At 47.4% G+C, this 13,671-nt stretch overlaps 1 protein-coding gene across 1 annotated transcript; it reads right to left on the bottom strand.

The window, feature by feature from the left end:
• Positions 1-11,143: 11,143 nt before the first annotated feature.
• On the bottom strand, positions 11,144-11,365 carry CHC_T00005727001 (hypothetical protein). Its single transcript, XM_005717614.1, has one exon. It carries the CDS (start codon positions 11,363-11,365, stop codon positions 11,144-11,146), a length of 222 nt encoding a protein of 73 aa, XP_005717671.1.
• Between the last annotated feature and the right edge of the window lie 2,306 nt (positions 11,366-13,671).

Here is a 13,671-nt window from a genome sequence, read left to right on the forward strand (position 1 = left end):
GTGTTTATTAAGGGAAGCAGCGACGACGGTGTTAAATACCGTGGAGGGGCTATGTACACGTGTAAGATACGACGACATTCATTGCAGAATTCTGCAAAAGAATTTTCAGTGTAATGTCTTTTGTTCACAAGTGCAGAAATCATTTCTCATTTCTGCAGGGGTATACCCTTCCCCAAAAGGGTGATTTGGAGAAAAAGGGTAATTTGGAGAGCGGTGATTTCCCCCTTCCAAGATCAAATCTTCCATATTGCCTCAACCTCATCCCCCTAACAACCTATTCATGCTATCCCTTTTGATGCGCAGATACCGGGCCCTGTCTAGCCCAATTCGAAAAAGGCGCGCACTTTTGGAGCACAATGCCCTTCAGTTTAGAACCGAAAACCGTGCCCCACCATGGCTGCAACAGATTCCGTCCGATTGCCAGCACAATGGTGTCCTTGTCGCTGCGAAAGCAGTCCACAGTTGCCAAAAAAGGGCGCATCGAGACGAATTGATTCGTACGCGCCGAAGGCAAGCCGTTCAGCTACTACAAAATTGCAGCACGATCGTATCGACGATGCGCAAAACTGATTTGTCGAATGGTACCGTGTGTCGAATGAAAAAAGCCCTCGCCATACCGCAAGAGATTGCAAGACTCCTCGAGCCATCTGAGAATCGCGCCGGGGCTGCTCCTGCACTTACCACATCCCAGGAGGTGGTCATAAAGGGGCATTTAAAAACGTTAGCTCAACGTGGTTTCGCTGTTGATACTCTAATGCTACGAAGAATTATCTCGGACGTAGTCCCAGAGCAACACCGCTTCCGTTCACGTTTACCAAATGCAGCATACATTCGCTCTTTCAGAGCTAGAAACCGTGGTATAACCCTGCGCAACTATGAACATAAAGACCTTGTCAAATTCAAAGGCGAAGACTTTTCACATGTAAAAACATATGCATCGGCACTGAAAAAAGTTGCTGCTTGCAACGTTGGAATTTTTAAGGACCCAAACAGGTACTGGAATCTTGACGAAACAGCCGTCGAATCTGTCTACGGGAAACCCCCAAGGTGTTCGGGGATGCAGCGACTCATCCTGGAGGTTTCCGTGTTGTACTGTTGACGCTTCAGAGTAAGCATCTAACAATCATCATCATCGCCTCACCGTCTGGAAAGGTTTTCCCTCCGTTTTTGTTTTTGCAGGGGTCAACCAGATGCAGAACTGGTTTGAGCCCCTGCCAGGCGCAGTATTCAAGGACGCATCCGGGGCGGGACATTGGCTCCCAGGAGCTGACTGGATGCCTGAAAATGCGTGCATAGTTTGTTCACAGACTGGATCTATGGTGAAAGATCTTATGCCCCGTCTCATCGATCATTTCGATAGGCATGTGAGAAAAATTGTACCACCTGGGGTACCGGTGTGCTTGACGTTGGACGGACATTCTTCACGAAACGGATGGGACTGGTTGGTGAGCTGCTGTGAGAAAAATATAGAAGTCATACAAAGCCCGACAAATACATCGCACTTTTTGCAACCGTGCGATTCTCATATTAATAAGATATTAAACCCGCAATAAGAGCCACGGTTGACTATCTCACACAGTTTGCGACTATGGATTTGGGAACAATTGGCATGAAGCTCAAGCTAGCTATATCGGGATACCATTCACTTACTGAGGATATTGTGATGAGCTCTTTTTAGTAACGTTGGCCTTTGGCCAATGGACTACAGGTTCTGGAAGAGTCATCCAGGTGCTTTAAGCCGTCTTTCCGATTCATCGACAAATCAGGAAGGGACCTCTACAAGCTCTGCAACGTGTTCACAGAGCCGTTGTGACCGTATTACAGTGCGCAAAGTGAAAGATGCACTCAAAAAGACATACAGGCCAGCAAAACAGTCAAAATTATTCTGGAAATTGTGCATGATCATCAGAAGATCGGCTCTGCTTTCGAAAAATATAGTAGTACGTTGAGCCGCACAGTTGTGGACGGGAAAGGAAAACAGGCTGAATCACGCCCAGTGCTGCAACATGGAACCCCCACTCTATATTTGACACATGGGGAGCTCGTGAGGGGACGCCAAGAACGCCAAGTTGCTGCTGCTGCTGCTAAAGAGGCAAGAGAAGAGCTTAAGAAGCATAAAAAGGCGCAAAAAGAATAACTGAGGCTTCAAAAAGAAGAAGCCAAAAGGATGAGAAAGATACGAAAATTGGCGATTTCCAATGCACAAACTGCTTCCCCCAACGTCTTGAGTGTTTTGACCGCTCCAAGCAGTGCAAAACAGCACCGAAGACCGTAGTGGCATCATTGGGAGATCGTTCCATGGAAGAGAACGATGTCGTGGAGGCGCTGGTCACGTTTCATGCGCATGACATGGACACTCCAAATTACCCTTTCCTTCCAGGAGGCCACTTGTGATGAATAGACAAATGTGAATATCTCAAAAATATACTTTTCTGACCAATCTGAAGCTACTAACGAGCTTTTGACCCAGTTTTGTATGTCACGGGGCCGAGTTGTTTTATATTCTACTAATAAATTTGTTTGTTTTTGCCATATTTCAAAATTGACTCCAAATTACCCTTTTGGGGAAGGGTAGTCAGGGTGAGGCCACCGCGCCTTGCCCAAAATCGCAAAAAGCAGACAGTTGTCCTCCGGTATTTGGATCTACTATCTTTTAATCAAACCGTGCTTTGAGGGAGGTGGTGATTCAGAGATGAACCCCAGCGCGCCTGTAACACGATACTTCTATCATATTCAGGGTCACCCCAATTAGGCTACAAGTCTGTCGTAGAAATAAATCTGGCGCAAAGAAGCAAGCTACTGCGCGCGTCTGTTCCACAATTGGTGGCAACTTTTGCTCGTCACTTGCCCGCTCTCCATAACATGTAGGCTCCTGTTTGGGAATTATCGTCTCGGCAAGTACACCACGCCTTCAATTCCTATTATGGACTCTGAAAGCGATTCCGATGATTCAATCGCGGCATATTTCATGCTTTCTCTATCTACTGCTGCTGTCGCTGGCGCTCTGGTCTCTCGGCAGCACAGAGAGCGTCCGCGATCCGGAGGGAAGTTCGGAGGATCAAGAATGGGAAAGGCGATCAACAGAGATCGCCAGCGCCATCGAGACCCTTACCCTTTTTCCTCACTCTTACTGCCGAGTCATCAGTCTTAGTAACCACCTCAGCCATTGCCTGCGCTTCTCAGAAGACGAGAAGGAGGCAGAAGATTGGAAATGTCCACGAGCGAAGGCTGCACATGTAGAGAAACACATGTGCTTGTCAGTCGTCAACACTCGTGTGTACTCACAACGGACACACGTGTGCGAGATGGGATACGTTGACACAGATAACACGTGTAGAAGCTCGTTGCTGATAATGTGGAAGAAGCAGACAGCATTTCGGAGAGCTGACAGAAAATAATGCAGACAGCGAGCGCAACTCTTAGAGATGCGGCGTTCTCGTTACTGACAAATATATGTACCCTACCGCTTTGTAGAGCGAGGAAAAGAAGAAGAAAGGGACGTAATAAATCACCAACTGTGAGTATTCACGATATTCTTTGGCAAGAATTTGCTACCGCGTTCGTACGCGAGACCCCGTGCGCTTCTGCGCGAGACGACCATCCTTTGGATATTGTCACACACACTGGAAGAATACTTTTGTATCTTCCCCCCCTGGATTTCACAACACTTGCAAGTTTATACGAAATCTAGTTTAATTGATCGTTATGGACCCTCATCGCAACTGTCGCAACGCGACTTGGAATCGATCAAGAAACACATCAGCAAAGTGAATCGAACCCACCCGCTCATCGAAAACATTTGCGTGGAACTTGATGAAGCTATTGACCTGCCAGCCGAAGAAATTGTATCTTTCTTAAAAGATTGTCTTTCTCCAGATGTTCTACTAGTCGACCCAGCGATGGAAAAAAGGCAGATTTTTCGAGCCATCCGAAAAGTAATTGAGGTTTGTGGAGTGGAAGTTAGTTATGCTGCAGGTATACCGCTTCCGAACAAAGTAATAGAAGCACTGTACTCGGACATTCCTGATGTTTTAAATGAAGCCCAGCAAATGCTACAAGCTTACAAAAAGTTTGGAACATTCAAACCTGATTTTGTCCCAGAACAGAGTAACCCAGAAATACTGACATACACCCCAGCAGAGACTGACCTTGCTCGTGATGAGGTAGGAATACAACAAGACACGCGTATTGCAAGGAACGATGCAGCTGAACAACCACTGGAATATCAACCTCAACAAAAAGAAAATCTGCGAGCAACCGTTCCGCTTGAAAATTCTATCCCGAGGAAGCAAAACCTGGCGAAAAATAGACAGGCTGTCGCAAATGGATTCCATCACAATAATGGAAAATTTTCGGGATCACCCGGGACTGGAATACCTTTGCACATCGTCAAGAGGAAATTCGAAGAACTAGTGTTTGAACAAGAAATTCCGGAAACGGATCGCGTTCAATTGATGCACAACTGTTTGTCAGGTATAGCTCAGGAATATTTTTATTCTACAGTACGAAGCACTGCGGAAAATAGCGAAGCTGCATTCGATATGATTTCGGAAAGGTTCAGCTCCAAACAACATCAGTCTCAGGCCTTAGCATACCTTCGTCGACTCTCCTTTTCTGGAATTAAGAGCGAAAAGTCATGTTCAGATATTGAGGCTCTAGCAGCTGCACATTCACGTATTTTAGAATACATCCCACACTGCGGACCATCATACCAAAACGAACATCAAGATGGACACATGGGTGAGTTCCTCGCAGGAATTGTCGACGGACAGCCTTGGGCTGAGCACGTCCTTACCGCACGAATAACCGCGAATGGAAAAGAGAAGGGCATGGACTACAATTCGCTTTATGCTATGCTGGTCTCAGCCTTGACACTCGTAGACAATAGAGAAAAATCGGACACCTCACCAAGAGGAAATCCCGCTGACTCAGTGTTCTATGGTGAGACCTATGGAAAGCATATCCCAAGAAAAAGGAACACAACGAACAGATATAGCTCTAATAAGTTTAATCGAAAAAGAAGAACGCCCAGCGAACTTCAGGCTCTAAAACAAAGAACAAAATGTCTAGTCTGTAAAAAGGTTGGCCACTGGAAAAATGAATGCCCGGACAAAAGGTCTACGATGACAGACATTATCAGAGCTCGTATCAAAGAAAATGGAGGAACGGACAAAGCAGCTGCCCAAGTCCTTTTTTCTTTAGCCGACCAAGAGGATTCGTATGCAGAATATGCTGCACAAGCCGAAAATGGGCATGGCCCGTGCAACGGAAGCGAAGAACACAGCGCTCTCAACACTTTCGAAAGCCTTTACAGCGCCGCGGAGTCCGGTTCCGGTCTAGACGATGCTCTCCAAAACACATTCGAAACTTTGCTCACTGGCCTAGAAAGCGACGAAGAGTCCGAAGAGATAAGCAATGACAAAGTGGATTTTTGACTGCCAGCGCACCTTTTGTGGACAGTTCGCTGGCCAGCAAGGCTCCACCTCCTACCTACTCACAATCTCAAACATTGGCTACCGGTTCTAAAATTCACAAGTGTGGAATGATTTGTGGGACACGAAGGAGCATTGGTCAAAGGAAATGGCAACACAGGTTGCTAGAACAACGGATCCCAATTGATATACACTACATGAGAGACGCCTTTCGTAAATCAAGAAGGTTCTCCCCAGGCCGACCCCCGGAATTCGCCGGCGCATGTATTGATATTGGATCCCCTCGATCTTTGATCGGTCTCAGTCAAGCAAAAGCTTACTGTAGAGCGATGCGTATCAAACTGACCCTTTCACCTTCTCAAAACTGTTTCAGATTTGGTACCTATCCTACTACTTCGCTCGGCAGAATGGTAATACTACTACCCACTCCCAGAAGCACTATCCCACTGAAGGTAGACGTAGTGCGTGAAAATATTCCAATGCTTATCGGACTAGACGCATTATTTCAACACGGTTTGGAACCCTCAGTACTGAAACGATCCCTCAATTGTACGAAACAAGATTGGTCACTCCCTTTGCAAATGAAACATGGACATTTGTATCTCTGTTGGAACCCATGCTCGTTTTCAGTATTTTTCACTCGGAACCAATTGGAGAGGTTACATCGACACATGCTCCACCCTTCATCACGCAAACTTTACGACCTTTTGCGCAGAGCTGATCCCGAGAACCTGCAACCCGATACTCTGAAGACCCTCAAGGATGTATCAAAGGCATGCGAGACGTGCACTCTATATGCTCCCAAATAAATCACATTTCGCATCAGAGACGCAGATAAGATCAAATTCCATCATCGCATATTGATGGACATCATGTTTCTGAAAGACAGACGGCAAAAGTCTAGACCCGTGTTGCATGTTATAGACGCTGGAACTCGTTTTAGTGCCGCAGCATTTTTGAAGGACAGTAGCACAACCACAATTTGGAATACGTTTATCAAAATTTGGTCTTCAGTTTACGTTGGATTCCCGGAATCATTACTTACAGATCAAGGTTCTGTCTTTCTTTCTCGAGAATGGAAATACAATTGTGAATCCTCCCGAATTGAGCTACTTAACACAGGAACAGAAAGTCACAATTCCTTAGGGATTGGCGAAAAGTATCACTCCACACTCCGAACAATTTATAGAAAAGTACTGTGTGATCACCGCGCCTTGCCCGAAGATATAGCCCTTGCTAAATCGGTCCAAGCAATGAACGAGACCGTCGGACCTCATGGACTGGTGCCCACGCTATTGGTTTTTGGGGTAATCCCGAAACTGCCCGATATATCCGAGCGTGATTTTCCTGTACAAAGGGAGCGACTGAGAGCGGCTTGCACGGCAAGAAAGGAATACGAGAAAGTGGTGGCCAAGAGCATTGTGCAGCGAGGCCTACGCACTGTACCGCCACCGGCTGCGGATCACGTTTACGTACCAGGAGACTTCGCGTACGTGTACCGGGAAGGCCTAAAACAATATACTGGCCCACATCTCGTAGCATCGGTGGAGGAGAAATGCATACGTCTGCACCTAGGAGAAAGTACCGGCCCACGTCCTTTTAACATAGCTCAACTTCGACCGGCACCACTGCAACGACACCCAACATATGACGAACAACTCTCTAGATCTGAAACCGACCATAACACAATAATGCATACCGAAACGCTGGAACCTGGAGATGCTAGAGAACATCTGTTCGACGATGCTAAAAGAAAAGAAATACTCGGGCTGATTGAGAAGGGAACCTTTAAGATCATACTGGAAGAGGAGGCAGGACCGCATCCAAACATAGTCCCGTCACGATACGTCCTCACAATCAAACACGCAGATAATGGATCCACACTTTATAAGGCTCGCTTAGTCCTTGGTGGACATCGCGATAGAGAAAAGCACTCCGTGGTGCACAATACATTCAATCTGAAACAATCGTCAGTGCGCATTATCTTGGCATTGGCTACTATTCTTGGGTTCGAAGTATGGTCACTCGATGTAAAACAGGCGTATCTACAAGCAGCATCAGAGCTACAACGCAAAGTGTTTACTCGCCCAGCATCCATTGAACTTCGACCAGATGAACTAGTGCAAATATTGAAACCATTGTATGGATTGACTGACTCCGGAGATTATTGGTGTGAGACCAATCACAAGTTTCACCTAGGAAAACTGAGAATGGAACAGTCGACAGGGGATTTTGCTCTATTCTTTAGACGAATAAGGGACAAACTAGTATCCTTATCAGGCTCGTACGTGGATGATGTTTTTCAAGCAGGTACAAAGGAAGAGAAAAAGCGCTTGCAAACCCACTTCAAGAATGAATTCGACATCAAACTGAACAACGAAACAAGTTTCACCTATACAGGGCTCCAATGTGACACCTCGGATAGGAATGAGCGAAAGTTATCTCAAAAGAAATATATCGAGAGACTAAGGTTCCTGACAAAGACCTCCACGTTTCAAGAGTTTAGATCTCTCCGGGCTCGTCTGGCCTGGGTCGTACACACGAGACCAGACATAGCATGCGCTGTGTCCTTTGCTGCACAGATCACTGAACGCATTCATGACACTCACGGTAACCAGGCTTTGAACAGAATTGTCAAGCATTTGAAGCAAACGGCAGAGGTTCAGCTGAGATTCCCAAAGCTCGACATAAATTCGGTCAGGCTGCTAGTGTACACTGACGCCTCACATAACAACAGGGAACAGAACAGGTCGCAGCTGGGGTACTTGATTTTGTTAACAGACAAGTTTGATCGATGCGCGTTTCTGCATTACTCTTCATACAAATCGACGCGAGTGACGCGATCATCAATGGCTGGTGAAACTCTCGCTTTTGTAGAAGGCTTTGACTGCGCATACTTAATCAAACACGACCTTTCAAGAATTTTAGGGCGATCAATTCCACTGCTGATGTTCACGGATAGCGAGGCTCTATTCCAAGTTTTGACTAAGTCGAGGTATACAACAGAAAAAAGACTAATGGTTGACACATCGGCAGCACGAGAAGCATATCAAACGAAGGTCATTTCTAATGTTGCCCTTATCAGCTCCGAGGTTAATTACGCTGACGCCCTGACGAAAATTAAGAGCAACAGCGCTCTACAGGGATTGCTCCGCTCTCACCTTGTGCAACACGACGTCCGACAGTGGGTCATGGCCCCGCCGCACAAACAGGTGTTGTCCTCCGACAAGAAAATTGCGGGTGTGTAGAGAAACACATGTGCTTGTCAGTCGTCAACACTCGTGTGTACTCACAACGGACACACGTGTGCGAGATGGGATACGTTGACACAGATAACACGTGTAGAAGCTCGTTGCTGATAATGTGGAAGAAGCAGACAGCATTTCGGAGAGCTGACAGAAAATAATGCAGACAGCGAGCGCAACTCTTAGAAATGCGGCGTTCTCGTTACTGACAAATATATGTACCCTACCGCTTTGTAGAGCGAGGAAAAGAAGAAGAAAGGGACGTAATAAATCACCAACTGTGAGTATTCACGATATTCTTTGGCAAGAATTTGCTACCGCGTTCGTACGCGAGACCCCGTGCGCTTCTGCGCGAGACGACCATCCTTTGGATATTGTCACACACACTGGAAGAATACTTTTGTATCTTCCCCCCCTGGATTTCACAACAGCACAACACTCCCTTTTGCGCCCCACACTATTGATGGGACTTCAGTCAAACCAGCCACAAAGCCATTTGGAAGAGCTTTGGTAGAGCTGTAACCACATGAAATTCAGATGTTTTCTGTACCGTTACTATAGAACGAAGCTCGCCCAAACGGCGCTTTGGACAAAAATCTCGACCAAATAATTTTGGTTTGGAAAGAATCCTGCCCAAATTCTAAACTTTAGGACAAATGCTGGCGCGGTGGGGTTCAAAATCTCTTCCATCGGTCCAAACTTTAGTAGTTGGAATTTTAGGACTGAAATTTTGTTGGCGGTGGGGTGACCCTCACTACTGTCCCCACTGAATATAAAGACAACCGAGTAACTTTTACTTGCTCTACTCCGTTCATGAGCATGAATGCTCACAACTTTCACAACTCTGCTCTGCTCTACCCTGCTCTACCGATACCTGTTCTGCCTCACTGTCATCCACCGTTCTGTACATCTGACGTCGGTTGCCCCTGTTACGCATGACTCTTCTAGCCAAGGTCTCCTGCACACCAAAGAGACGGAGCACTCCGACTCTCATCTCTCATTTTCTCGTGCAGAGACTAAGTGACCATTTCAGCACTTCGATTCGTCTACCTGGCTGCACTGTCAACGCACTGTCGGATAGACACTGGAGGAAGCCTTCCGAAAAATGAACCTACAAAGGGCTCAGAGTGCTACAGCGCCGGGCAGGTAGAGGCGGTATACCTGTACGCTCGCTGAGCAGGATGGGGCCTCCCACCGCCGTGTACCAGCCCAACTACAGGCCCTCGAATGGACGCGCTGCGGCGCGCGGCGCGGCGATCATGAGCGCGAGAAGGACTGCGATCGCATGATGGTGCGCGAGCAGCATGGTGGGGTAAGGAGGTCGGGGTGGGCCAGTGGCGCGGGGACGGGTCCGCCCGACGGTACGTCGTGGAGGAAGATATGCGGAAACCCGACACTCGAAAGCGATGGGGCGGTTGGCGCACACGCCGTGGATATAATGCAAACACTCATTTCCACGCCAACAGTACGAAGGCATATACGGAAAAAGTCCAGTTGCTGCCCTTTGACAAGTCTGTGCGAATGGACTAAGCGCAGGAGTGAGAGGCATGAGCGGCTTTGGGTGTTCCTCGAAGGGCACATGAGGTTTACTTTAAGAGCTACTCGAATTCCACATGCTATCAAACAGACATATTTTCGTCGTACAACTGCAAGCCAAGGAGGAAGCTTGGCGCAACCAGCCGATGAGGCAAGGACTGACGGCGCTGCGTATTGGGCTATGTGTGTGACATCCTATACACCTGCCCAATACATTCTTTGCTCTAAACAAATCATAAACTTCCCAGCTTACAAGCAGTAAGATGGAACTGAACTACAGACAACATGGGACAGAGTATATGTGTCCAGGACGACCTTGTGCCGTTTGACTGAGGAGGCCACAACTGAGCTACACTCATTTTCTCACTTCTTACCAGCAGTCAACCCCCAACGCGAGACATGGACCCCTCATGCCTTAATAGTGCGGCTTGTAGCAGCATTGGAACTTCGGCCTCGGCTTGTAGTACTGGCCATAGGGGTTGGTATGGTGATCATTGCTGTGATCCTCCGGGCACCGTGTGACCTCGCAGTACGGCTTGTAGTGGCAATCGCGGCGGGCAGCTCCCCTGCGCGTGCAGACGCAAGGGCACTTCGGTTTGGGCGAAGGAGTGGGCGTAACTGATGGGGTAGGCGTGGGCGTAACTGATGCGGTAGGCGTGGGCGTAACTGATGGCTTGTGAACATCACAGCAAGTCTTTCCGGGGCGGTAGTGCTTGGTGCAGTCCTGCACCGAGCAGCTGTACAGGAACCGACGACGCTTGCACATCCGGGTAGCCGTCTGCTCAGCGTAGTATCCCAGGATGCAGCGGCAGGGGCATCTCGGGCGATGAGGTGGGTAGTACGGCACCGCACGTGCCGCAGTTGGGGTGTCTGCGGCGAAGACGGAAGTGACGATGAGGCCCAGAAGGGCGAGGAAGAGCGTTGGCTTGATCATTGTAGGTGGTAGGCAGTCGGTGTTCGGTTGCGAAATTGGATAGGTGGTGGCTCTTCCGTGGTGAGCGTGGATGGGAAGTTGAGTGAAGGATGGAGAAGAAGAGATCGCTGGTGTGGAGAGAGGTGCTTATATATACAGGATTGCAGAGGTGAAGTATCGCAATTGTGCAGCGTTGGGTTTCCAGTCGGCAAGAAGGCCTGGCTTTTGGCCCATCGCATATCTGTATTTTTCTTCCATCAAGGCACAGGTGCAAGTACGACGGCACTCTCCAAACCCACAGGATCACCAAGAATGGAGCGGCGTTCAAGATAAAGATGCTCTTTAAGGATGGTGTATAGAAAGGTGGGTGGTGATGTACAGTACAACGACGAATACTTGCATCTCCTTCGATAGATGTCGCTTTCTAGGTCTGGCCGACGTTCGTACCATGGATCCCTGAGGGATCCACTTATGCAGCTCACGGGAATGAAGAGCGAAAATGTGGTATGCTAGCCGTAACATGTAAAATTGGAGGTATGAAGGAGGCGGAATCCATCGGGTTCTTGAGTCTCGATAGGTCCTGCTTCTGCTTCATATCTTTCCATGTGGAAGAAGACATCTTCCCGAGTAATGCTTTACTAGTTGGTGGCATCAATTGAATCATATTAGTCAGTATAAAAAGAAGAATAGCGGGACGAGTGGGGACCGTGTGCGTAATTTCTACACGGAACAGCAGTGAAAATAGTGAAACCGCCTCTGTTCACTCGGCATTTATTCAGGAAAGAGATTACCAGCCGTGATGTCAGACAGGCAGTTTGTTGGATCAACTTCTTGAAAATCGAAGCGTTAAAAGTGGATGAGCAAAGTACACATATCAACGTAGACCAAAGCTTGTATTGTAGTGTTCCTTTTCGTTCGGTGGAAACAACTTGATACGACGTTTTGACAACCGTCTCCAACGCAATCGCAAGATTTCCAGAGTTGGAAGTCTTGCAGAAGCACATTTGAAGCATGTTAGCGTCATGTAATTGGGATGCTTTATGCTCCATAGGCGGGGAGACAAAAGACAGGGGTCCACTGTATGAAGCATTGCTTGAATTCGCCTCTTAACATAAGCCCATCGCGCGTGTGTCATCGAGTATGCGATGAAAAGGATCGAAGTACAAGGCAAAATACGAGAGTGCATATCATTTTCCAGAAAGGCGAATTCTCTCATTCATTGAAAACTTTGTACTAGTCGCGAGGCATCAGTTGGCTGTAACTGAAGGCTGTACGGGCAGTATCGCTTGAGAGAGCGACCAGCACTACGCTTGTGACATTCTGTCCGAGTGCAGCCTCTTCATCTTTCAGATGTTAGTACGGTACGTCCTTCTTGCTTTGCTCACCCTCACAAACTCATATGTCTATGCCCTATGTCCGACCATGGACATGTACAGTATAGCTCCTGCCAGAGATTCAGCCTCAACGGCATACTGTACACAGTTCCATGCAAAGAAAGATGTCTAATGTCGCGACATGCATATGACACAATATGTAACATAATTGCCGCATTGTTGCATGACGTTGAGATAATACAATGATTTCAGATGGCTACGTTATCATCAACAGCGCAGCTTCAAGAATTAGCGAATAGCCGCCAAGAGGTGAGGAACCGTACGTGGTAACTCTGAATCTGAACTGTTTCCGTTTGGTGTTTTGATTCGCAGCTACAACCTCTCGCTAGACATGCCCAATGCTGTATCCGGATGCTACCTTGGCATAAAAGCGATGCGATGGAGAAATTGAAGGCCGGATCTATAATACTGTACTCTGCTGGATGTGCAGCAGGATCTTTTTGTGAGTTTCCGTTCGTTGATTCTTGTTCCTGTCTCGATAGTTGTCCACGACGTTGAATATGTCGCATGAACGAGAAAAATATCTATTCAAAGAGGGATGATACGCTTGCCACTGAAATGTTGGGCGCGTCTTCACGGGAGAGGCCAACGGAATGGATATCACCATATATCTCACAACCGGAGAGATTTAGAATAAATCTTCCCGATTGCCAGAGATATGGTGCATGCCAGTTGTCTGGATACGATTTTTAAAACATCCAAGGGAATCCCTTTTACCATCACAACCATTGCCAAGTCATATATAAAAATGAATCCAACGGCGTGGCTCATCAGACATGTCCGTCAATCATCAATTTTTGCGTCCTGGATATCCTTCTGCGTTATGATGCAACGCTGAATCTCAAGATGTCAAATATCTGGCAGCCGATATGTCGAGAGAACGCTAATGGCACATGTACAGTGTTTTCCCAATGGTACGGCCCCAAGGATTAACCATCGCTGCCAAAAAGAAGATGGGAAAGACCCGACTCCAAAAACTTACTGCACAGAGTACAGCACATGAAGTCATAATGTATGGGAGCTCGGTTAGCCGACATAGATGTCAAGGGTTTGGGATGATAACCAAATAACCCTACCCCATTGTTGAGTCGCTGATTGAGGAAAAGGCACGGAATATTGTACATTCCTCAAACCGCGCCCGCGCAAAGATC

This window comes from Chondrus crispus, genomic scaffold (assembly GCF_000350225.1).
Source record: "Chondrus crispus Stackhouse genomic scaffold, scaffold_31, whole genome shotgun sequence".
Classification (NCBI taxonomy): domain Eukaryota; phylum Rhodophyta; class Florideophyceae; order Gigartinales; family Gigartinaceae; genus Chondrus; species Chondrus crispus.